General features: G+C 41.4%; 1 protein-coding gene across 1 annotated transcript in view; it reads left to right on the forward strand.

The window, feature by feature from the left end:
• Window positions 1-25240, forward strand: part of ARHGEF28 (Rho guanine nucleotide exchange factor 28) — a 123697-nt gene that overhangs the window by 57699 nt on the left and 40758 nt on the right. The window contains exons 15-22 of the mRNA XM_024732790.1: window positions 3310-3432; window positions 4633-4750; window positions 7901-8155; window positions 9733-9809; window positions 17236-17414; window positions 18446-18537; window positions 19977-20159; window positions 23490-23621. Of these exons, the coding sequence (XP_024588558.1) occupies window positions 3310-3432; window positions 4633-4750; window positions 7901-8155; window positions 9733-9809; window positions 17236-17414; window positions 18446-18537; window positions 19977-20159; window positions 23490-23621 (1159 nt within the window). The remainder of the gene's footprint in view (window positions 1-3309; window positions 3433-4632; window positions 4751-7900; window positions 8156-9732; window positions 9810-17235; window positions 17415-18445; window positions 18538-19976; window positions 20160-23489; window positions 23622-25240) is intronic.

A 25240-nucleotide genomic window follows, 5' to 3' on the forward strand; every position in this document is an offset into this window, starting at 1 on the left:
GTTTTCATTGTCATTTGTTTCTAGGTACTTTTTGATTTCCTCTTTGATTTCTTCAGTGATATCTTCGTTATTAAGTAGTGTATTGTTTAGCCTCCATGTGTTTGTATTTTTTACAGTTTTTTTCCTGTAATTGATATCTAGTCTCATAGCGTTGTGGTCAGAAAAGATACTTGATACGATTTCAATTTTCTTAAATTTACCAAGGCTTGATTTGTGACCCAAGATATGATCTATCCTGGAGAATGTTCCATGAGCACTTGAGAAGAAAGTGTATTCTGTTGTTTTTGGATGGAATGTCCTTAAATATGAATATGTCCATCTTGTTTAATGTGTCATTTAAAGCTTATGTTTCCTTATTTATTTTCATTTTGGATGATCTGTCCATTGGTGAAAGTGGGGTGTTAAAGTCCCCTACTATGACTGTGTTACTGTCGATTTCCCCTTTTTTGGCTTTTAGCATTTGCCTTATGTATTGAGGTGCTCCTATGGTGGGTGCATAAGTATTTAAAATTGTTATATCTTCGTCTTGGATTGATCCCTTGATCATTATGTAGTGTCCTTTTTTGACTCTTGTAATAGTCTTTATTTTAAAGTATATTTTGTCTGATATGAAAATTGCTACTTCAGCCTTCTTTTGATTTCTATTTGCATGGAATATCTTTTTCCATCCCCTCACTTTCAGTCTGTATGTGTCCCTAGGTCTGAAGTGGGTCTCTTGTAGACAGATGCTGGTCGTTGAGTGGAGCTGGGTTTTAGCATTGAGATCAAGATCTCTGGGAGAGCTCTCGCTGATTGATATTACGTGGGGCCTGGAGGTCTCTGGTGGTCCAGTGTCCTGAACTCAGCTCTCCCACCTCAGATGCTCAGGCCTGACATCCAGCCAGAGCACAAAGACCCTGTCAGCCACACGGTTCAGAAGAAAGGGGAGGAAAAAAAGCAAGCAAGCAAGAAAAAAAAAGGTATTAAAATAAAAAAATTTTAAAAAAAAGAACAGAGCAACCAAACCAATAAACAAATCCACCAATGATAACAAGCACTAAAAACTATACTAAGGTAAACATAAAAATCAGAATCTAGTCAGTCCCATACAGCAAACCCCATGTCTTCAGTTGCTCCCAAAGCCCCCCTCCTCAATTTGGGATGATTCGTTGTCTATTCAGGTATTCCACAGGTGCAGGGTACTTCCAGTTGTGGAGATTTAATCCGCTGCTCCTGAGGCTGCTGGGAGAGATTTCCCTTTCTCTTCTTTGTTCGCACAGCTCCCTGGATTCAGCTTCAGATTTGGCCCCTCCTCTGCGTGTAGGTCACCCTCTGGCGTCTGTTCTTTGCCCAGACAGGAGGGAATTAAAGGAGCAGCTGATTAGCTGGCTCTGGCTCCCTCAGGCCGGGGGGAGGGAGGAGTACGGAATGTGGGGCGAGCCTGCAGCAGCAGAGGTCAGCGTGATGTTGCAGCAGCCTGAGGCGCGCCTTGCGTTCTCCCAGGGAAGTTGTCCCTGGATCACGGGACCCTGGCAGTGGCGGGCTGCACAGGCTCCCAGGAGGGGAGGTGTGGATAGTGACCTGTGCTTGCACACAGGCTTCTTGGTGGCGGCAGCAGCAGCCTTAGCGTTTCATGGCAGTCTCTGGTGTCCACGCTGATAGCCGCGGCTCGCGCCTGTCTCTGAAGCTCATTTAGGCAGTGCTATGAATCCCCTCTCCTCGCACACCTTGAAACAATGGTCTCTTGCCTCTTACGCAGGCCAAAGTTTTTCCTGGACTCCTTCATATTTTAAGGATCATGCTTTTGATTTCAAGTCTAAGACCTCTTTGTCTAGCCTGAGATCCCAAAGATTTTCTCCTTTTTTTTTTTTTCTAAAAGTTTTATAGTTTTATGTTTTATATTTAGGTCTGTGATCCATTTGGAGTTACTCTTTGTATAAAATATGAGACTTTGGTCAAGGTTATTATTATTATTTTTTGACCTGTGGATGTTCAACTGCTCCAATATCATTTGTTGAAAGGGCTATCCTTCCTCCAATAAATTACTTTTGCCTTCTGTCAAAAACTGTTGGGCATTTTGGGTTCCTATTTTGTTCCATTGATCTATGTGTATCCTTCCATAGTCATAATTACAGTAGTTATAGAATAAATCTTGAAATTGTCTAGACTGAGTTCTTTCACTTTATTCTTCTTTTCCAAAATTGTTTTTATCCTAGTTTCTTTACCTTTTGATATAAATTCTAGAATAATCTTGTCTATATGTACAGACACTTGCTGAGATTTGATAAGAATTGCATTAAGCCTGTACATTAATTTGGGGGAAACTGACACCTTTACTATGTTGAGTCTTCCAATCTATGAACATGGTATATTTATTTAAATCTTATTTGATTTCTTTCATTAGCATTGTGTAGTTTTCAGCACGCAAGGCCTGTGTATGTTTTGTTAAATTTATACCTATATATTATTGTTGGTGGTTTAAGGATCATCTCGTAAGATGTATTGGCCTCAAGCATAGATAAAACTGTGAGCAAAGTTGGAAAGACCAGTGATAGGGATGTACCTTGTAAGTACTTTCTAAGGAGGTGTAGGTGTGTTCTGGTTTCTGTTACAGTGATCTTCAACACCCACATGTATACATAGTGTCACCAGAGTCTGAAACGCTGGCATTCAAATTATTCAGCTGATTCTCTCCATACCACCCTATGATGCTAAGTTGTTCCCATGTAGATTTTTCTACAGAGATTTTTCTGCAGGCCAAGGTTATTGAAATATCCAGCCCACATCTCTACTTCTGTCCATCAGTTAATAAATTGGCCTTCTGGTTACTCATCTTTCTCTGTCATCTTGGCTAATGATAACCTGCCTGTTGATCCATTTGTGATGACAGAAATTAAATTCCCAACGAAGACTGAGTTCATGGACATGATCAGTTACCCAATGTAAATGTCAACCTTCCTGAGGATCCCCAAATGTGCCCCATACCCTTCAATCTATAAAAGTATTAAAACTATAAATTGAAATTATGAAGTTGCATAAACACACAAAAATAGAAGATATCAAATGTTTTTCACTGGGCTATTGATAGTTGAGTTAGTTCAATATGATATAATCACATTAGGTTGATGTCTTCCTCTTACCTCTTGACTACTTCCTCTTACTTTAATTTAAAAAGTATCTGGGAAAGAGAAGTGATTGTGGTCAGAAATTCCTGGATGTTTATTCTTTATTTGCAAAGAATGTACTGAAATATATGAAAATTGCATGTTCTTTTTAGTGTTTAGGACTGACTAAATTTATAAACCATCATTGAAATGTTTTTCTTCTCAGTTTTCAGAAGAAAATGCAAATAAAATGAAGAAAATATATGGGGAATTCTGTAGCCATCACAAGGAGGCTGTTAGCCTCTTTAAAGAACTCCAGCAGAATAAAAAGTTTCAGAATTTTATTAAGGCAAGTATTTTAAAACTCTGTTACAAAATGGTAAGCCAGCCTGAAGTTCATACTTGTTTTTTAGGTGATCTAACCAAGTTTCACATCTAGGTACTGTTTTTCAGGGAAGAAGGAAGTGATAGGTTTGTGGCAAAGATAGAAAGCCTCTTTTTCTGTGTTAGTAAAATATTTCTCCCAAATCACTTACTATTGTATTTATATTTGTGAAGCCATGTTCTCCATACTTCTGAGCACCTTTGTAATATCCTGTGAAGCTTTTCATGCCCTGACAAGTTATAAATCAGAAGAACCACAGTAAAAATAAAGAACCTACCCCACCCCCACTGGATTAATTTGAAGCAAGTCTGTGATGCACATCATTTCATATATAACTTGTATCACTGAACAATATATCTTTTAAAAATTACAGTGGCATTATTCCACTTAAATACTTAATAATTCTTTAATATCTTCAAACAGCTGGCCAGTAATCAAATTTCCCTCATTAGCTCATAAAATTGGATCAGGATCTGACCAAGGTTTATATATTATCCATGGGGGGTTATGTCTTTTAAATTGCCTTTACATTGAATGCTTCCCATCCCAATGTTTTGGTGTCCTACTTACTTATTGAAGAAATTTGTCCTTTAGAGTTTCATAGATTCTAATTTTTTATCTACCATTTTAAGCATGCTACTGGATTCTCCTCCTTTTTTTTTTTTTAAACATACGTGTGTGTTGAGAACGTGAAAATAAGGCTTTGAGATATTTAGAAAACAGTTACCCGGATTAGAGGAACCTTAAATGCTATGATGAATAATAACAAATGTAGAAGAAAACCTGTTAGAAAAACAAGTTAATTGCAAACTCATGTTCAAAGTGTGACTTTGATTTCTGAGTAGTTTTCAAAACTTCTGCTATTCATGAATCTTAGCACTTATAAGTCTTAAAACCTGCTCCTTTTTGGAATTAACTCTAAGTACATCAGTGTAACTTGAAACTTCTTAATCTTGGAGAGTTGGGTTATTGAAGTTAATTTCAAAGTACACAATTTAATGACAATGTATCAAGTTTTAATGAGTGATGCAGCATGTTATGTCTGAGTAGAATTATACTGTTGCAGGTTCTTTGTATTATTAAATTCCTACCTAAAAAGAAAATACAGGTAGTGTTTGCGTATATTAATATTTAAAAATATATACATATATATATTTTTTTAAGCTCCGAAATAGTAATCTTTTGGCCCGACGCCGAGGAATCCCAGAATGCATTCTGCTGGTCACTCAGCGCATCACGAAGTACCCTGTCTTGGTGGAAAGGATACTGCAGTACACAAAGGGTGAGCGATGACTTCTGGGATAAACATTTGCCTCTTTCATCAGTTTTAAACACAGCTGAGGTGTTGTAAACAGCTCTAGATGCTTGTGGGGGCCTGATTCATAAAGATTTTTCATTATGGAAAAACTGTGAAGCCTTAGGATTTGGATCCATTTTGAAAAGTTATCTTTCATAATGTGACTTGGCCAATAGTCGGAATTCCTCCAAGCAGCCCAAAGCAAGTAGACTTCCTCATACTTTGACCCTACCCTTCCCATCTGTATTTTCCCCATATCCAGACCTTAATACCTCTTCTTCTTCACCTTCCTATTACCTTCCCAGCAGTGATTTATTAGATTGAGAATGATTTATGAAGGAGCTATTTTTGACCCTGTCAATTCATCATGTTCAAGGACTAACATCTGGATGTCCTTTATGAACCTGTTAATGCACATGGCTGGCCTATAAGCTCCTTGAGGGGTCTAGATTCAATACCTAGTGCAGAATAGGTTATCAATAAATAAATATAACAGTGCAATGAATGAACAGATAAAAGTGCCTGTTCCTCAAGCTAGCTTATTGATCGTGAGTAAATTATTAGGATGGTAGCGTCTTCTGTTAACAAGGGCTTTGGTTTGGCCTTGCGTGAACTTGCATGGCCGTTGCAGATACTTGGCTCTGCCGCTCATTATTTAGGCAAGGTAATGAAATGAGCCTCAGTTCTCTCCACTACCAAATGAGAATACTAATCTTTATCTTATGGAATTGTTGTGAGGATTAAGTGAGATTGTCTCAGAAAGTGCCCAGTACACAGCCTGGTATAAACAAGGTGCTTGATAACTGGGAGCTGTTTTTATTATCTTTATTATGACCAACCGACTTGGAGATCATGAAAGTGGTAATGAGATCTTAAATTCCCACTCTAAAAAGTCAACTTTTAACATCCTTTTTTTTGGAAGGGGTCTCGGTGAATAGAAATGCATGATTTGGTCTTTCCATTTTTTTTTTTTTTAGTTACATTAGGACCTAAGTTCAGGCAGGAATGGTAGCATCCATTCCTTATGTCCCATTTGTATTGCTTCCTATAATTTTTTTTTTTTTTTTTTTTGCGGTACACGGGCCTCTCACTGTTGTGGCCTCTCCCGTTGCGGAACGCAGGCTCTGGACGCGCAGGCTCAGTGGCCATGGCTCACGGGCCCAGCCGCTCTGCGGCATGTGGGATCATCCTGGACCGGGGCACGAACCCATGTCCCCCCCTGCATCAGCAGGTGGACTCTCAACGACTGCGCCACCAGGGAAGCCCGCTTCCTATAATTTAACATAAAATATAAGCACAGTAGAAAGAGAAAAGCCTCATAATTTTGTTCTCAGTTAAAGAATGAAAACAAAATTAAGACTTTTAGTTTATATTATGGTTATTTTCTCTTTCTTAAGTTTAATACAATACTCAAAGACTAACATCTGTCAGACTGTGTTAGGCCAGCTAGTGCTCCTCCAAGAATCATCCCATGCCAGATTCCAGGTAGGATGCGTCACAGTGATTGCCTGCTGTGTGTCAGAAATGAGAAGTGGGACTTACGGCTCTGCAGGCGTAGACGTCATAGTGGCGGAACGAACACTGCCTCCTTAGTTAGGTCAGACTTCTCCAACCTCTCTAGTTGCTGGGAACATTGGTTCATGTGACTCTTTATGGCAGTGCTTTTAGAATTTCATTAGGAGTACCCCTCACCTGGGGATCTCATTTACATGCAGACTCCGATTCAGTAGGTCTGGGGTAGAACCCAAGGTAAGCATTTCTAACAAGACCCCCGGGTGGGGCCAATGCTGCTGCACTTTGAGTTGCAAGCAGTTAAAAGACAGTAATTTATTCCTGAAGGTCAGAAGACTCGGAACCTTTTCTTGGCCTTACTTTAAGTCACTTTGTAATTCAACTTTGATTTTCTCTACTAAACGTTCCTATATTTAAAATATGCTCTTTATAAAGAAGAATCTTTTTTTTTTTTTTTTTTCATGGTGGGGAGTGCTGCTTAGGTGGGTGGCAGGTATAGTAAAGTAGTGAAGTAAATGAAGTATATTCTTTTCATGGGCAATGAGAAAATCTTCCTTGTTAATGATTGGTGTCACGATCTATTCCTTGGTTTTCTCACAAAGCCCTCGTGTACCTATTTGAGGCATTTAGAGCCTGGAAAGTTTAGACCCTTTGGAGGACTTGTTCTTATTCCATTTCACTGCTATTTCTGTGTGTTTATTTCTGCTGCTCTAGGCTCTTAGAGAATCTTTTATTTTCTCTGTTGTTTTTCTTTCTCCTCTCCTAGCATTTTCTGACCTCCTGAAACTTTCCCTTTCAGTTCCATTCACCTCAGTAAACATCAATTAGTTTTTTTTTTAAATCAGATATAGAAAATAGCTAAATTTGGTTTCATCTAGAGCTCCAGGAGGCTGTTGCAGAAACTTCTCCAGAAGTTTTTCTTAAGATAATCTAGAGATAAGAGATTTGGCCAGTATTTCAGAGTAACAGCTGGATTCGATGATCGTCTACTCTGTTGGCGTGAGCATGGCTGAGTTACCTACTCTGCACAGTGCCTTGGTCCCATTTTTTTAGGTTGAAAAAATGTTTTAATATATATTATTAATATCTTTATGTCAATGCAGTTGTAAGTTATAATTTTAAATGTTATTTTTTTAGGGAGAGAGGGATCTAGGAAAGCAAATGAGTCCGAGGTCTATTCAAGTCACCCTGCAGCTCCCTTCTGGGAAAGGACTCCAGCTTGGGCTTGTAGCTCAGTTAAGTTCTAAGAAGCTAGACGTGGGGTTTGCTTAATTACCTGTGTCTGGGAAGGTGGAAGGAAGGCCTAACTTGGGATGTGACACGTTCACTGCTCTAGGAAGGAAGGTCAGACCAGTCTCTAGAATTCAGATATCATATTGTCACAGTGTTTCTGCTGAAGCATCTGATAAGTAAATCTTCTTAATGACACAGTTCAACCATCCTTTTGGGGAGGAGGGGTGCTGAGTGATGATAGAATATTTGAAGTTAATCCAATATTTTTGCTCTGGGATTTTTGCTATTTGGATGATGTATTTAACTTTACTTAAAACTAAAGAAAAAACGTCTTCCTTATTAGCGCTCTGGCTTATTTCATGGTGTCTGTTCTTTCTTTTTCCCATGCAGAGAACACCGAAGAACAGAAAGACTTATGCAAAGCTCTTTGCTTAATTAAAGACATGATTGCAGCTGTGGATTTAAAAGTCAGCGAATATGAGAAAAAACAAAAATGGCTTGAGATCCTAAATAAGATTGAAAACAAAACATATACCAAGCTTAAAAATGGCCACGTGTTTAGGAAACAGGCACTGATGAGTAAAGAAAGGACCCTGTTATACGATGGCCTTGTTTATTGGAAAACCGCTACGGGTCGTTTCAAAGGTACCGTGGCTCTAACAGACCAATTTCTCCCTCTTGTTCACACACATTATTCATTTAACAGAGGACAGATTTTCCAAAGAAAACTGGTTCAGCAATGCAAGCCCACACACAAACCCTAGGTCAGTGGAAAGATCCCTGTAGGATCAAGATGAAAACTTCCATAGGCACAGGTGGCCCACGCTACAAACCTTAGGGGGAAGTTTGCTGCCTCAAGCAAAAGGCTTCCTATGTATTGCATGGGTTTTCAAGTTTGCGATGTTTGAATCAAAGGACCTGAGAATTCTGCTAATTGTTGGCATGGAAATATTATCCTGGAAAATGTGCCTACACACTCAGAATCTGTTGTGTGCCAAGCCAGCCAGGAGCTCAGACCATTGAGGGGAAAAATGAGCTCTAAACATCATCTTTGGGACCGAATGATATAATGCATAAATATACATAGTAATGCATAAATATACACGTGGACATTGGTGTGCTGTTTGCTATCAGGCATTAACCTGCCTGTTTATCTGGTTAGAGTCTAAAATAGTTTATTCTGATCCTTAAGAAATGATTCTGTAGCTAGCACCTTGTCCGAGGCTTTGTCAACACTGGCCACTGGATTTAAAACCCTAGAATGGCCTCTGGAGTTTAAAATTTTTACTGATGCTCAAGTCTTCTCCCAGAGGTTCTGATTTTATTGGTCTGGGGGTGAAGCCCAGGCATAGGGATGCTCAAAGCACCCAGGTGAGTCTGCAGTCAGGGTTAAGCACCACTGGCCCAACCTTCTTGTTTCTGATACATCTTAGTATCTTCCTTAGGTAAGCAATGAGAGGAAGAGGTGGTTAAATTCCAGGTACTCCAAGGTTGCTACCCACTGAAGGATTATCAAGTTTTGGTAGTGCTTGCAACAAATGACCAAAGGCCTTATTGATCAGCAGCTTGCAGTGTTGCAACTAAACATGAACCATACTTAGAATATTAACCACAACTAAAATATTAACCGCAGTCTGTAGATCCTGTTGCTCCAAGTCATTTGCTCTTTATCTGTTTTGCGGAATGAACAGCTGGGTAACTTTGTGTTAGAATGTTAGTGGTATAGTGAAGGTGGGTTCTTGTGAACAGTATGTAAGGGAGGTGTAGGACCTCACACTTCCCTCAGATCCAGATGGAACAAAATAGCAGATTAGTATATATAGTAATTCAAGGCAGAAGCTGCCCATAAACATTTTTAATTAAGCACTTTTTTGCTGTAAAGGTAAGGGCTTGCTCCGTTCTATTAGAACCTTGTTTTTTATTGAATATTTTTCTTCCATTTGGAAGGCTGCAACATTAAATTTTGCTGGAGATTTAGCTGTACCAACCATGACACACGCAAGCGTGCACTTAAACACAGCTTACTTACTGAGTTATCTATAAAATATATCTTTAGCTATCATAATACAGGCATTTTAATAAAGGTTTTATAGTTAGACTAAAAGTTAGTATTTATTTTTAGTATGTTTATTTAAATTATTTAAACATGAAATTAGAATTTTAATAAAGGCATTTGAACTGTGGCTTGCTTCATTAATACTAGTAATATTTTTCCTTTGAAGATATCCTAGCTCTGCTTCTAACTGATGTGCTGCTCTTTTTACAAGAAAAAGACCAGAAGTACATCTTTGCAGCTGTTGTAAGTATATGGCCGTGTGATGAATGTTTTCATTGGTTTAATCCCACATCTCCTTGAAAAATGCCTGAAATTCCTAGTGAAATTAAATGGTCATTGGCAAGATCATGCCTGTGGTATCGTCCCATTATTAGGGATTACAGTGTTCGGTAGCAAGGATCCAGTTGGGTTTACCAAGCATGATATGCATTGATTTATCACAACTAGGACTGGTAGTCCACTGTTGCAGCAATTTAACCAGTTGTGAAAATATTGAAGTACTTTGATACTGGTTGGTGGATAGGCACTGCGCTAAACCCCACAAGGGGACCCTCTGCTGTCTGGCTATCTTGGTCTTTCCTCCAGAAACCCCCTCGCCCTGCAATCCTGACTCCCCAGCACCTCACATGTTAATGCTGGGAATAACAAGTCACTTCTGACACCTCACTTTCTCTATCCCCATTGGACAGTGCCTGCTGTACCAGTTGCCAACTCCATTCATAACTGTTACGATGCTCCTTCTGCCAGACACGAGAACACCATCCTGGTATCTAAAGTGTAAAGCCGGTTCTTTCTTAATTCTCCCATAATGGCTACTAATGCTAAGGTTGTTCATGTAACACTTACCTTTGTAGAGTGTTATTGTTATCTCATTGCCAGCACAGAGTGAGACTCAGACTAGCAGTAAAACCAGTATTTTATAGCATTTCTTATATAGCATCTTGTTCACAGTGACTCGCTTAAAGATGGAAGATGTCATGAGTCAACCCCTTGTCAGCACCATGGAGCATCAGGCCCTGTTATAGGAAAGAATCTAAGATGCAGTACCAATGTGGGCGGTATAATGGTGCTTCTTTACAATGTTAGTGTTTATCATCCATTGACTGATAGAATATTGGGGTACCATTAGCAGATATCCTCGGTTCCAACTGGTTTTGGCAAATTCAGAGCTTAAGGAAGTTTATGTTATGCCGTTCAGAGAAAACAAAGAAGCATGCCTGCTCAGTGATAGATTCTGGGGAGGAAGAGGCTGGAGCAGTGTCTCAGCTGCCTCTCCATCTTGTCAGGTTGGCCCAGTAGTCTTCTTCACCCTGTTCAGCACGTTGCCTCTCATCAACACAGTGATGCCAAGTTGTATAAAGGTCAGAGATTATTTCACAGAGCTACACCAGAGGATAACAAGAGGCCTTAAACTAGTTCCATGGCCCTGATCCATTTGAACTGTATATATTTCATGACAACCTACTGATTTGTCCAACAACCTGTCTCTGCTATTATCTTGGATGCTCTGAAGGAACACAGAGAAAATAAGCAGGAAGGTGGGAACATTTTGTTTGCCCTGTGGGATGGTGAGGGCCATGCTGAAAGAGAAAACAAATTCACACCACATTTTTATAAACAAAGGTTTCTTCAAAAACTAAGACCGGAAAGAGAAGCAAATCCTGCTTCTTGGGTGGTATAGGCCAGGTGACCTGCTGATGGATCAAAAATTCGACACAGCAAAAAGACAGCTATCGGGCTTCCCTGATGGCGCAGTGGTTGAGAATCTGCCTGCCGATGCAGGGGACACGGGTTCGAGCCCTGGTCTGGGAAGATCCCACATGCCACGGAGCAACTAGGCCCGTGAGCCACAACTACTGAGCCTGCGCATCTGGAGCCTGTGCTCCGCAACAAGAGAGGCCGCAACAGTGAGAGGCCTGCGCACGGTGATGAAGAGTGGCCCCCGCTTGCCACAACTAGAGAAAGCCCTCGCACAGAAACGAAGACCCAACACAGCCAAAAATAAATAAATTAATTAATTAAAAAAAAAAAGACAGCTATCTTGTTTTCTAGGACAATGTGCAAATGGATTCAGATCAAGTTGTGATGCTCAACTTAAAATATGACCTGAAATATGAACCTGTTCCTCTTACCTGATCTCTTTTTTTGGGGGGGGGGCCTTATATACGTTTTTTTTTGAATTTTTGAATTTTATTTTATTTATTTTTGTATACAGCAGGTTCTTATCAGTTATCCATTTTATACATATTAGTGTATACATGTCAATCCCAATCTCCCAATTCATCACACCTGCCCCTGCCACTGTCACTTCCCCCAACTTGGTGTCTATACATTTGTTCTCTACATCTGTGTCTCTATTTCTGCCCTGCAAACAGGTTCATCTGTACCATTTTTCTAGGTTCCACACATATGCGTTAATATACGATATTTGTTTTACTCTTTCTGACTTCACTCTGTATGACAGTCTCTAGATCCATCCACATCTCTACAAATGACCCAATTTAATTCCTTTTTATGGATGAGTAATATTCAGCCATAAATTATAAATAATTTTATATATGTACCACATCTTCTTTATCCATTCATCTGTCGACGGGCATTTAGGTTGCTTCCATAACCTGGCTATTGTAAATAGTGCTGTAATGAACATTGGGGTGCATGTGTCTTTTTGAATTATGGTTTTCTCAGGGTATATGCATGAGTATTTGCTGACCCAGCTTTCTTTTAATTTCCAATTGCATGGAATATCTTTTTCCATCCCCTCACTTTCAGTCTGTATATGTCCCTAGGTCTGAAGTGGGTCTTCAGACCCACTGAAGTGTAGACAGCATATATATGGGTCTTATTTTTGTATCCATTCAGTGAGCCTGTGTCTTTTGGTTTGAGCATTTAATCCATTCACGTTTAAGGTAATTATTGATATGTATGTTCCTGTTACCATTTTCTTAATTGTTATGGGTTTGTTTTTGTAGGTCCTTTTCTTCTCTTGTTTTTCCCACTTAGAGAAGTTCTTTTCGCATTTGTTGTAGAGCTGGTTTGGTGGTGCTGAATTCTCTTAGCTTTTGCTTGTCTGTAAAGCTTTTGATTTCTCTGTTGAACCTGAATGAGATCCTTGCCTGGTAGTGTAATCTTGGTTGTAGCTTCTTCCCTTTCATCACTTTAAATATATCATGCCACTCCCTTCTGGCTTGTAGAGTTTCTGCTGAGAAATCAGCTGTTAACCTTATGGGAGTTCCCTTGTATGTTTTTTGTCATTTTTCCCTTGTTGCTTTCAATAATTTTTCTTTGTTTTTAATTTTTGTCAATTTGATTACTGTATGTCTCGGCATGTTTCTCCTTGCGTTTATCCTGCCTGGGACTCTCTGCACTTTCTGGACTTGGGTGGCTATTTCCTTTCACATGTTAGGGAAGTTTTCGACTATAATCTCTTCAAATATTTTCTCAGGTCCTTTCTCTCTCTCTTCTCCTTCTGGGACCCCTATAATGCAAATGTTGTTGCATTTAACATTGTCCCAGAGGTCCCTTAGGCTGTCTTCATTTCTTTTTATTCCTTTTTTCTTTATTCTGTTCTGCAACAGTGAATTCTACCATTCTGTCTTCCAGGTCACTTATCCATTCTTCTGCCTCAGTTATTCTCCTACTGATTCCTTCTAGTGTATTTTTCATTTGAGTTACTGTATTGTTCATCTCTCTTTGTTCTTTAATTCTTCTAGGTCTTTGTTAAACATTTCTTACATCTTCTCGATCTTTGCCTCCATTCTTTTTCTGAGGTACTGTATCATCTTCACTATCATTATTCTGAATTCTTTTTCTGGAAGGTTGCCTATCTCCACTTCATTTAGTTGTTTTTCTGGGGTTTTATCTTGTTCCTTCATCTGGTACATAGCCCTCTGCCTTTTCATCTTGTCTATCTTTCTGTGAATGTGGTTTTTGTTCCACAGGCTGCAGGATTGTAGTTCTTCTTGCTTCTGCTGTCTGCCCTCCCCTCTTATCTCTTGAAGAGTTATTGGTGCCACCCTTAGAGCACATTTGCCATTAAGTGGGACACTAGGAATGCAATCCACCAAATGTCAGAATGGAGGCAGCCACAGCTTAGGTCCTCCTGGTATAATGTGTTTGGCTATGGAAATAGTAAGATTGTTCTGATACTGTTTCCTGACAATGTTAGTCTACCACATAGCTGTCTTCATAAAGGCCAGTCAAGGCCTTGTCAATGTCAGGGAGCAAAAGAGAGAGCGTTATTCTGAGAGTCAATGTGCACTACTGTTCAATCCTAGGCTTTTTAGTTGCATCATGTACATTTAGTGGACACAAACCCAGGTATCTTACTTTGTAGTTAACAGCATGAGAGAATTGATGCATTAGCTAGGAGTATACAAATATCTGGATTTCCTAGTACTCGCCATAGTATTTTAGAAAGTTATCGTCATGCTGATGACCATAGGTGAGATGCTCTGCTCCTTGTGCTATTTGAAACTTTTCTTTAGTAAATTCTTAACTTGCTACGTGTTGCAGAAGACATGATGAATTTGAAAATGGCCAAGAAGATAAGCAGCTGAAAGTAGCCAGAGGTTGGAATAGCTTCCTTACAAGAGAATTTTGTTGTTTTTTAAAGAGGACTCTGGAAATGGGAGTAGGACGAGCTCTAAAAATGAGTAGGAAAAGGTACATGTGTTCACTAAATCCTGGAATACTGAATCTAGGAAGACCTCTTGAATATCAAAGAAGGTAGTTTCAAAATGAATGAACAATAAAAAAAAACAAAGTGAATGTGTAGATGTGCAAGTGCAAGTTCAATATGAAGTGACCTTAAGACCTTGTTATCACAGTGGAATCCTGAATGGAATGATTCACTAATAGAATCAGCCACTTTATGGAATCACCAATGGATATGGTGTAACAATGAGGCTGAATATAGCAGTTCCTTTTCCTCTTTCCCTTGGGCAGAGGTTGTCAACTCCAGTGTCTACCGGGATTGGGCAGGAAATGTAAATGAGTAAACTGGACCGGACTCTTGCTATCAAGGAGCTGATAGAGAGTGGTAGGGACCACAGTCAACTGGTGAATTCATGCCCTGTCTCAAAGAGGCCCGGGATGGCTCAGCTGTCGCCTGTGTTTTAAAATGAAGCTATGGGCCCAGGCTTGCCAATCTTCTACTTTCTCCCAAAACCCAGAAATCTAGAGTTTTTAAAAAAGTGAAATGCTGTTTTTAAAGGCTAGCAATTATTTTTAAAAATCTTTTGTCAAAGTGCTGTGGCACAAAGAAAAGCTCTCTGCAGGCTGAGTTAGGCCTTTGCATCACTAGTTTTTTTTTTGTTTGTTTGTTTGTTTTTTGCGGTACGCGGGCGTCTCACGGTTGTGGCCTCTCCCGTTGCGGAGCACAGGCTCTGGACGCGCAGGCTCAGCGGCCATGGCTCATGGGCCCAGCCGCTCCGCGGCATGTGGGATCCTCCCGGACCGGGGCACGAACCCGCGTCCCCTGCATCGGCAGGCAGACTCTCAACCACTGTGCCACCAGGGAAGCCCTGCATCACTAGTTTTTAACAGCTGTCTCCAAAGGAGACAGGTTACCTCCATTCCTAGAGATTTAATTTGAATTCTTGATCATCTCTAGTGTCCATGTGTGATTAGTTTGAATAATCATGGTCATGTCCCTGATGCCTCCTGGTCTGTGGTGGTTTAATTAATGCTACGTTCTACCCACTGACCTATTTTTCATTTTTAAAGTATCTGACGCCACCACCTCCTCTCCTGCAACACTAAACAACTAGTTCAGATAGTTCTATGTACACGTGTGTGTGTGTGTGTGTGTGTGTGTGTGTTTCTGTGTGTGTGTATTCAAAGCTACTCTGCCTCTTTATGTACAGAGGCTACTGACCTTGTAAGCTGAGGAAGTTAAAACTGTGCTTTGCAAGAAGGAAAGCAGATATGGTCTTAGATAATAGATCCATATTCGAATAAGGGATGTTAACAGTGCTCAGGGGCTCTCCCTAATTAGAACGGGCAGTGTTCCAAGAGCTCTGCCACAAAGTGGCTTTTACTTCCATGAGCAGAGGCAGCGAGCAGGACTGGGTAGACCAGCAGTCTGTCCCATCATGGGTTGCTTTCTTGTATTTGCTACTCTTAAGAATTGGATGAAGATAGAATGAAGAGGTCCTCTGGTCATACCTTGCACACAACTTCAGATGTGGTAGAGCTGGGTGATGCTGGGAAAGCCGATGTGTCAGCACCAAGGAGTCAGCAGAGAGGGATGGAGCAGTGTGTTCTGGATAAAGGCGTCGCTCAGTCCAAGAGTCCAAGAAGCGAAACCACACGCTGCAACCAACTCTGTAAACAGTGGTAGAAGCCACAAACCACAGAAGATTCTTCATATTTAGCCTCCAAACTGTTCATCCTGCCGGCATTCTTTTGGCCATAATTTTCAAACATAGCTACCTACCCAAATTAGTATTATCGGTGTGTTATTCATCTTTGAATCCCTAGTGCTTAGAATGGGGCATTGAAGGATCATAGTAAATGTTGATAGAAAAGGTGATTTAATCATGGCTTCGATGCCAAATTTTAGACTTTGTTCCTATTTCTGTCTGATGGAATTATGCCAAATATAGTTCTACTGACATTTATTGAGTTGCCTACTTTATTCAAAACATTGGGTTAGGCATATGAAGATGGATTAGACCCATTCCTGCCCACCAAGGGCTCACCTGGTTGGTGGGAACAAGAGGCATTTGCAGGTTGCAGTGAGGCTATTGTGCTCAGTACTACAATAGCAGTAGACATTGGTTCTGGGGAATCTGAGGTCTTGCCTCCCCATTCTTTCTTTTTTTTAAAAAAATTTATTTATTTTATTTATTTATTTTTGGCTGGGTTGGGTCTTTGTTGCTGCGCACGGGCTTTCCGCAGTTGTGGTGAGCGGGGGCTACTCTTCCTTGCGGTGCGTGGGCTTCTCATTGTGGTGGCTTCTCTTGTTGCAGAGTATGGTCTCTAGGCGCCCGGGCTTCAGGAGTTGTGCCTCCTGGGCTCTGGAGTGCAGGCTCAGGAGTTGTGGCCGATGGGCTTAGTTGCTCTGCAGCATGTGGAATCTTCCCGGACCAGGACTCAAAACCTGTGTCCCCTGCATTGGCAGGTGGATTCCTAACCACTGCGCCACCAGGGAAGCCCTTGCCTCCCCAGTGTTATCTTTCATATTTACAGTTTACTCTTTGGTACTTGGGGTTCTGTACCCATCAGCTTGTTGAAACAGTGTTACTGTTAACTGCCAAATCCAGTGGACTCTGTAGGTCTTCCAACCCTCATAATCTCTTTGTAATATTTGATACACTGTTTCCTATACCATGCCCTTCTAGAAAAATCTCTCCATCCCTGACTACAACAGTTTTGATATTTTTTTCTTACTGCTCTGATGGTTCTGTCTTTTTAAAAGATATCCTTTTAAACCACCAGTTCTTAAGGACAAACATTCTCCTGTATCCTCTTTTCCCATTCTCTCTTCAGCATACCCTTTTCATTGGAAATCTTATGAACTTCCACAGCTCTTCTGTGGAAGAGAAAAGGTTGAAGTGAAATAAGATTTGCCTGATACTGTTTCTTTCCTTAGCTACTGTGTTTTGTGAGACCCTTGCTTTAAATAGGACACTGTTTCATCTGCACCCCATCCTATTTTCTGCAGGATCAGAAGCCATCAGTTATTTCCCTTCAGAAGCTCATTGCTAGGGAAGTTGCGAATGAGGAGAGAGGAATGTTTCTGATCAGTGCTTCATCTGCTGGTCCTGAGATGTATGAAATTCATACCAACTCCAAGGAGGAGCGGAATACCTGGATGAGGCGGATCCAACAGGCAGTAGAAAGGTAACATTTTCTTCTGTCCATTATTGAGGCAATGGACTTGTTCCATTGGGGAAAATATTCTAACTGTGTCTCCCCTGCATGAAAACTTAGCCCCAGCCAGAAGGGTCTGCTCCCCGCCCCCTGCCCCAGCCTGCAGTAGCCCCTCATCTGCACCTTTTTTTCTCCATGCCTTCCTGCCTGTAACGCCCTGTCTCCCTCTGCCTGTGTGAATCCTGCCCATCTTGGTGCCGCTCGTGGCTCACCTCCTTCCTGAAGACGTCTTCAGTTCCACTGGTCTCTTCCTTACCTGAAATTCCTTAACACCTGCTCTCAAAGCATTTATTTGGTGCTTGTCATCTTCAGCCTTGCAGCTATTATCTTTTTTATGTGTATATGTTTGGTTATTAGATTGGAAGCTCCTTGAGGGCAGGGATCATGTCTGTGTTTCTCTTTGTCCCTAATTCTGAAAAATCATTCAATAAACCTTTTTAGATTGCTGGATCTAAGTGTGCTACATCAACTTACCCCTCATTACTTGTGCAAAGACAGTTTTTATAAACGGGGGCGTGAGGGTGATCATTCTTAATGGTAACTTGATTAGTTAGATCTTGAATGATGTTGTATAAAATTCCTCCTCCTCCACTGCGCCCCACCCACCCTGGCACCCTACCACCATCCCCTCCAGTCTCTCTACCCTCATTAAGAATGGAAGTGCCCAAATGCAGTAGAAAGCAACAATTATGATTTGAGTTGTACCTACTGGTGGCATTGGTATTGTGTGCATGTATGAGTGTATGTTTGTGTATGTGTGTGTTTGTTGGAATATTTGAGTCATCCTAAACTGCTGACTTTGAGAGCTATGTTATATTATGCAAGGTCCATTATATACTCAAGAAAACCAAATCTCCTGGCCAGGGGGCATGATGAATTCTCTTTCTGCTGAATTTTTCTTCTCCGAATAATTCTACTGCCAAGTTCCCATGTCTTTCTAATGAGCCTAAAGATACTTGGATTTGGTTTCAGTTGTCTCTCTTGACTATTGTCTTTTAAAGTTGCCCAGAAGAAGAAGGGGGAAGGACAAGTGAGTCTGACGAAGAAAGGCGGAAAGCTGAAGCCAGAGTGGCCAAAATTCAGCAATGTCAAGGTATAGTGCAGACGCCTCTCATTCCCGGGTCGTGCAGTTCTCCTTGGAGGTTGGGAAAGCCCAGGTGTCATGAATGGGAACGTATGACTGAATGATTAATTCTGTGCACTGGAGGCCCACCCCGACCACTCTCAAAAAAATACGTACAGGGGCTTCCCTGGTGGCGCAGTGGTTGAGAGTCCACCTGCCGATGCAGGGGACACGGCTTCGTGCCCCGGTCCGGGAAGATCCCACGTACCGCGAAGCGGCTGAGCCTGTGAGCCGTGGCCGCTGAGCCTGTGCATCCGGAGCCTGTGCTCCGCAATGGGAGAGGCCACAGCAGTGAGAGGCCCGCGTACCTCAAAAAACAAAACAAAACATAAAAAACATACATACATGCATATATAGATAGATAGATAGTAGATATCAATAGTAGAGATATATATATGTATATACACTGGCACTAAAGGTGCTCAAATAAAATGACTCCCTCCCTCCTTAGTGATTAAAACTATATTTTAAAAATTCTGCATGTAACATAACAGCAATTGTGGACAGTATGGTACAGATGGGCATTGGACCTGTTGTCTAGTGTTTTGATTTTAGATCTCACACTGTTAGGTCACGGTTGTATGACTTTGGACAAGGAACACAACAGCTCTGGTCCTCAGTTTCCAAATCTGTGAAGTAAGGAAATTAGATGAGCTCAGTGATTCTCATCTCTGGCTGGGCCTTAGAATCACTTGGGGAGGTCTTTAAAAATTCTGATGCCTGGGCCTCACCCTCAATCGGTTCACCCAGAATCTGAGGGCAATGGGCTGTAGACATCAGTATTTTAAACTCTTCCTCAGTGATTCTGAGGCAGACTGAGATCCCTGAATTCGCTTCTGGTTAAGGTCCCTTTAAGCTCTAAGAATTCTGTGACATGTTGAAATTAGAGGAAGATGATGCATGCGAAGGTGGTTAAAGACATTGGATGTTGAGAAATGAAAACATAAACCAGTATGTTTGGTTTTGACCAGGACTGGCTGAAGGCCGAGCAGTTCCAGGCCTTGCATTGTTTTCCCTTGTGGGAAGCGCTCATCGTGGACAGTGCCACCTCAATTTTCATTCCTGACCTTCATGTTTAATCTTAATAGAAAACAGCCTGAATAAACAAAGATCGGCTTTGCAAGGTTTTTGGGAATTAGGGGAATGGGAAATGAAACAAACACTTATTGAGTACAGCAAATTTACAGAAAAGACAAAGGAAGCTCAGAGATGTCAGTCATTTGCTGGAAACTACAGTCACCAAGTAGAATAGTTAGGATTTCAACCTAGGTTTGTCCCACCCAATCAATAACTTGTACTTGACCTGTTCAATGTACTGCTTGCTAACTAGCAACATCTTTATCTTAGAGCCTGGATTTTCATTAGTTGTATTCATGTGATAACTTTCGATGGTAAATACTATTTCTTAGAAATACTCAGTAACCAAGACCAACAAATTTGCACATATTTGGAAGAGAAGCTGCATATCTATGCTGAACTTGGAGAGCTGAGTGGATTTGAGGATGTCCATCTAGAGCCCCACCTCCTCATTAAACCAGACCCCGGAGAGCCTCCCCAGGCAGCCTCATTACTGGCAGCAGCACTGAAAGAAGGTAAGTTGCTTCCAAAAGGATTTGGTTCAACAAACTCATAAAATGTTTATTGGGCAGCTACGATGTGCCATGTGCTACGGTCTTGGTGCTGAGGACCCAGCAGAATAAGACAAAATCCTTACTCTCCAGAAACAGAGAGTCCTTACTTATTCCAGAAACAGCAGCATATATTAAAAAAAAAAATGTCAGTTTGGTTCAAGTGCTATGAAGAAAAATAAGGGTAAATGGAATAGAGAGTGATAGGGCTGGGAAGTTTCTATTTTTGATAGGATGACCAGAGAAGGCCTCTTTGATATAGTGATATGTGAGCAGACAAGAAGTAAGTGAGAAAGCCAAGTAGATATCTGGGGAAAGAACGTTCCAGTTGTAGAGAACAGCAGGTGCAAAGGTCCTGAGGCAGGTGAGTGCCAGGCTTGTTTGAGGAACAGCAAGGAGGACGTAGAGTGTTGTAGAGTGACGTAGGGGTGGAGAGTGGCAGGAGATGAGTCAGAGTTACTTAGGACTCAGATTACATGGACCGGATCAAGGTAAGCACTCAGAACTTCATTCTGAGTGAGATGGGAAAGCAGTACAGAGTTTTGAGTAGAGGAGTGACTTGATTTGTGTTTTAAAAGGAACCCTCTGGGTGCTGTGTGAAGAATAACAAAGTCTAGGGCATAACCGTGGGAGTTGGTGGCTGAAGGAGGGTGGAGGACAAGCTCACTGAAGGGGAAAAAGTTAGGGAGATGATAGGCCAGGGTACTGGAAGGACTGCGTTCACAGAATTGAAATTACAGAGAATCCTGACAAGGGTAGTACTGGGGGAGGTGAGAGAACTTGCACAAGGTGCCATGTCGTTTGAGGAGTCTGTAGATGAATGGCAACCAGGAGGACCAATGAGTGGTATAATCTGGTGGCGTGAACTTCAAGGGAAAAACAGGTTTAGGGAGGAAATGGGGCCAATAGTCTGGAAGTGACAATAGGGACAGAGGGTTTGGGAGATAAAAGAGCCACTACCCGAGCGTGGAAGGGAATGCTGTCATTCAGCACATGGGTTGGTAAATTACAGACCACGGACTAAATGCATCCCACCTCCCACCGCCTGTTACACAGCCACACCCGCTTGTTTCATATTGTCTATGGCTGCTTTCTTGCTACAGGGGCAAAGATGAATAGTTGCAACAGAGACTGTACGGCCCACAAAGCCTAAAATATTTACTGTCTGCAGAAATGTTTGCAGAAAACGTATGCCAAGTTCTGCCTTAGAATCTCAGAACATTACCTATGGAAGAGAATTTAGAAATGATCAAATCTATTGTATCTGTTTCACGGTTGAAGAGACTGAGGTCTTAAGGAGGGTGTAGAGGTTGTCTGAAGTGGAGTCCGCTGATGGAATCTCTTACTCATTTATTCATCAAATATTCATTAAGCATCTACCTACTGTGTGCACTGTTGTTGGTGCCAACTAAGGAAACAGTAACGCTTTCATAAAAACTTCTAGCTGGGGAAGATAAACAATACACAGAGAAACAAGGTTATTTCAGAAAGTCACAAGAAAATAAGATAATGGGATTGGATGAGGGGAAGGCTTTGCTGTAGAGAGGTCAGGAAAGACTGCTCTGAGATTATATTTTGAGGTGAAAATTGACAGATGAGAAGCCAGCTGTTTGGAGATCTGGGGGAGGACCATTCCTGGGCAGACAGAATGTGAGTACGTAGCCCCTGCATCTGGAATGGGCTTGGCATGTTCAGTGAAAGAAGGAAGGCAGGGTGACAGGAGGCAGAGGAGGCTGCTATGGGTGGGCTGGGACCAGATATTTGTAGATTGTGGTTTAAAAAAAGAGAGAGAGAGAGAGACATTTTATTCCAAAATCAGTGGAAAGTTAGTTGTTGGAAGCTTTTAATCATGGGTGTAGCATGATCTTATTTATATCTTGAAAAGAATGAGGGTTGCTGAATGGAAAACAAGATCGGAAGGAGACTAGTTTGCCTGGAGACTGTTAGGAAGTGCTTACAGAGGCTGAGATGAGAGAGGCTGGGGCCTCGGTCTAGACCAGGACTTTTGGCAATGCAAGTAGAGAGAAGTGGGCAGAGGCAAGGTAGATTTTAGAAATAAAGCCGGAAGAACTTCCAAATGGGTTGACACAACCAGGGACCATCTCATTGTCCCTGACGATGTCTTTATCAAATAAGTCACGCACTCTCAATTTTAGCCTGTGCTGCTGGGCATTTTGTGATGCTCTGATACCTGGATGGTAGAACTTGGCACTGATCGTGCACTGCCCTGTAGTAGAGTTAGTTGTGTGTGTCTCTTTCCTTCTCTAGTCTGCAAACTCTCCTTATTAGTTAACAGATGCCCAGTGGCCCCCAGAACAGAGTAGGTGCTCAATGAGTAGTTGCTAGATTGAATCACTGGACAGAGGGTTTTAGAAATATTTGCAGAGTCCTCAGAATTATACTATCCTATGAGCTAGTTGCAAATTTTTAATTGTAAATAAGAACTTGACTTTCGTGGTGTGGCGTTTCCCAGTCTTACCAGATCCTAAGAGTAGCCATTGGTGCTTGTTTAAAATTCAAATCCCCTGTTTTCTCCTCTGGAGAATCTGATCCAGTAGGTCTAGGGTGAAGATTGGGAATCTGTATTTTATTTAAGGCACATTTGGGGAAATACTCTTTTGAAGAATAGCTAATATTTCTGAGTAGCAAGTTTTAAAATCCTAATGCCTGGGGACTTCCCTGGTGATCTGGTGGTTGAGACTGCCCTCCCAGTGCAGGGGGCTCGGGTTCAGTACCTGGTCAGGGAACTAGATCCCACATGCCACAACTAAGAGTTCGCATGCTGCAACTAAAGATCCTGCACGCGGCAAGGAAGATCCTGCGTGCCGGAACTAAGACCCGGCGCAGCTAAATAAATAATAAAAAATAAAATCCTAATGCCTAATTTCATATTTAAATTAATTGATTTCAGGAAGTTTTTCTAGCATACTAATTTACTGGAAGTTGCATTTGAGTTATTTTTATACTGTTTGTTTTTTTACTGAATTAATTCTCTATCATAAAGTAATGCTAAAAGTATTGGTCTAGATTGCGGGTTGGTAAACTTTTTCTATACAGGGCCAGATAGTAAATATTTTAGGCTCTGCAGGCCATATACAGTTTGGGGAACACAATCTTCTTTGTGCATGTGTGTGTATTGTAACAATGCTTTAAAAAGGTAAAAGCCATTTTTAGCTCCTGGGCCATATATATATATATACACACACACACACACACACACACACACACACACACACACACACACACACACATATATTTTTTTTAATTTATTTTTGTTATCCTCCTTCTCCTTAGCCGAGAGCCTGCAAGTTGCAGTGAAGGCCTCCCAGACGAGCGACGCGTGTCAGTCACCCAAGGAAGGTTGTGGAGAACCTGCTTTGCAGGATGTGTTCAGTTCTCGGGACGCACCTGGATCACCTACTGCTTGTAAGTGAGCATGTAGCCTTTGCAGTGAGCCTGGGCACAGTCCCTGGAGCATATAGTGGGCACATAAAATGAAGGCAATGACTCTGTCCTGATTTGAAGGGTACGAGTGTATTCTTTTGAAAAAAACCTGAGAATAAATATGCTAGCCTCCTTTACCTATAGAAGTGACACTGGTGTTCCAAGGACAAGGACTTAAAGAATAGTTTGTAGGTTATACTGCCATTACCCAGGGAAGCTGTGTACTTTGTTCAAACCCTACCCTGTCTTGTATTTGCTATGACTTGCTGAATACAGTCTTGAAAGAGCTTTTACACTTTTTGGTTTTTTGGAAAAGGGTCCCTGCAGTTCATTAAAGAATGAATGGACCTTTACCTTACTCTCATATCGTCAACTCAGAAAACATAATTCAGAAAACTAGAATCTAATGCATATATGCACACATGCACATGCACAGACAGAGACAGACAGACACACACACACATGAGGTTTAGTGTTCGGGTTAAAGGCAGAAATGCCGGAAGATTCTTGATCACTGTTATCATACACTTTAGCTGAGGTCAGAATTCATTTATTAAACTGTGTTTCAGTAGATTTTAAATACAGAAAAATAGAACGTGGTGAATTGATTTAGGTAATTTCTCAGAACCGAATTATATGTATAGTTGTGAGCTAAATATTTAGTTCCCTAGAGGTTTCTGAGGTAGGACCATAAAGATATAGTTTTCATTATGTCCTGGTGATTAAAAACCTTACTTCCACCAGGTCTTCTGTGCACAGATAAAATGTCTTTAGTAGCTAGAGATTGGAGGATTAAATGGTCTTAGAATTTCTTTAACAGCATCCCTTGGTTAATTAAGATACATGGAAGCAGTACAGTTTTAAAGTTCTATACATTTTTTTTTTAACCAGAGCTAATAATTATTCTTCAGTTCTACTTTATCTAATCCTGGGTTTCTAGTTTCAGGATGTGCACATGTGTTTTTCATTTGGACACAGCCCAGATTTGTCAGGGGAGTTGTACTGCCCCAGGTGATTTGCTTTTTAAAGAAGCGCCTGCTGATGCCATTGAGGAAGGTCTAGCTAAAAATACGGTGCAGGGATCTGCCACTCTCAGCCTCAGCCCGGGGACAGCTGGACAGGCTCCACTCAGCTCCTGCAGCTGCTCAGAGCACAGGCCGCACCTACCTCCTGTCAGACCAGGCAACGAAGGCTCTCCCCGTCTGTGTCCACATCTCCCCTGACGTGTGCTAGAACCATGGGAGGCTGTTTACAGTGGCTTGAAGTCAGGGTTCACGTAGAGGAGGGGCAGGTTGGTGGGGTCTTGTACCAGTTTAGTCTTGTGCTGGGGTTTAGTGCTGGGCTGGATTGGAACACGGTGCTACAAGAGTTTGATTCTCTCTCTAGAGCTGACGAGGGTGAGAAGCACTGTCCTGAACAGAAGTGTGTAACTGGGTGGTTTGGTTCTATGATTGACTTGGAGGACTGGGTCCTTCTCAGTCGGGCCCCTGTCCGTCTGAGCTTACAGACCAAGCAAGGCCCTCTATTTTTAGTCCTTGAAATACCTAATCAGGTGGACTGGTAGAATCTACTTCCTGTGAAATTCCGAAATTCTGAAATAG

The sequence above is a fragment of the Neophocaena asiaeorientalis genome, unplaced genomic scaffold (assembly GCF_003031525.2).
Source record: "Neophocaena asiaeorientalis asiaeorientalis breed wild unplaced genomic scaffold, Neophocaena_asiaeorientalis_V1.1 scaffold515, whole genome shotgun sequence".
NCBI lineage: Eukaryota > Metazoa > Chordata > Mammalia > Artiodactyla > Phocoenidae > Neophocaena > Neophocaena asiaeorientalis.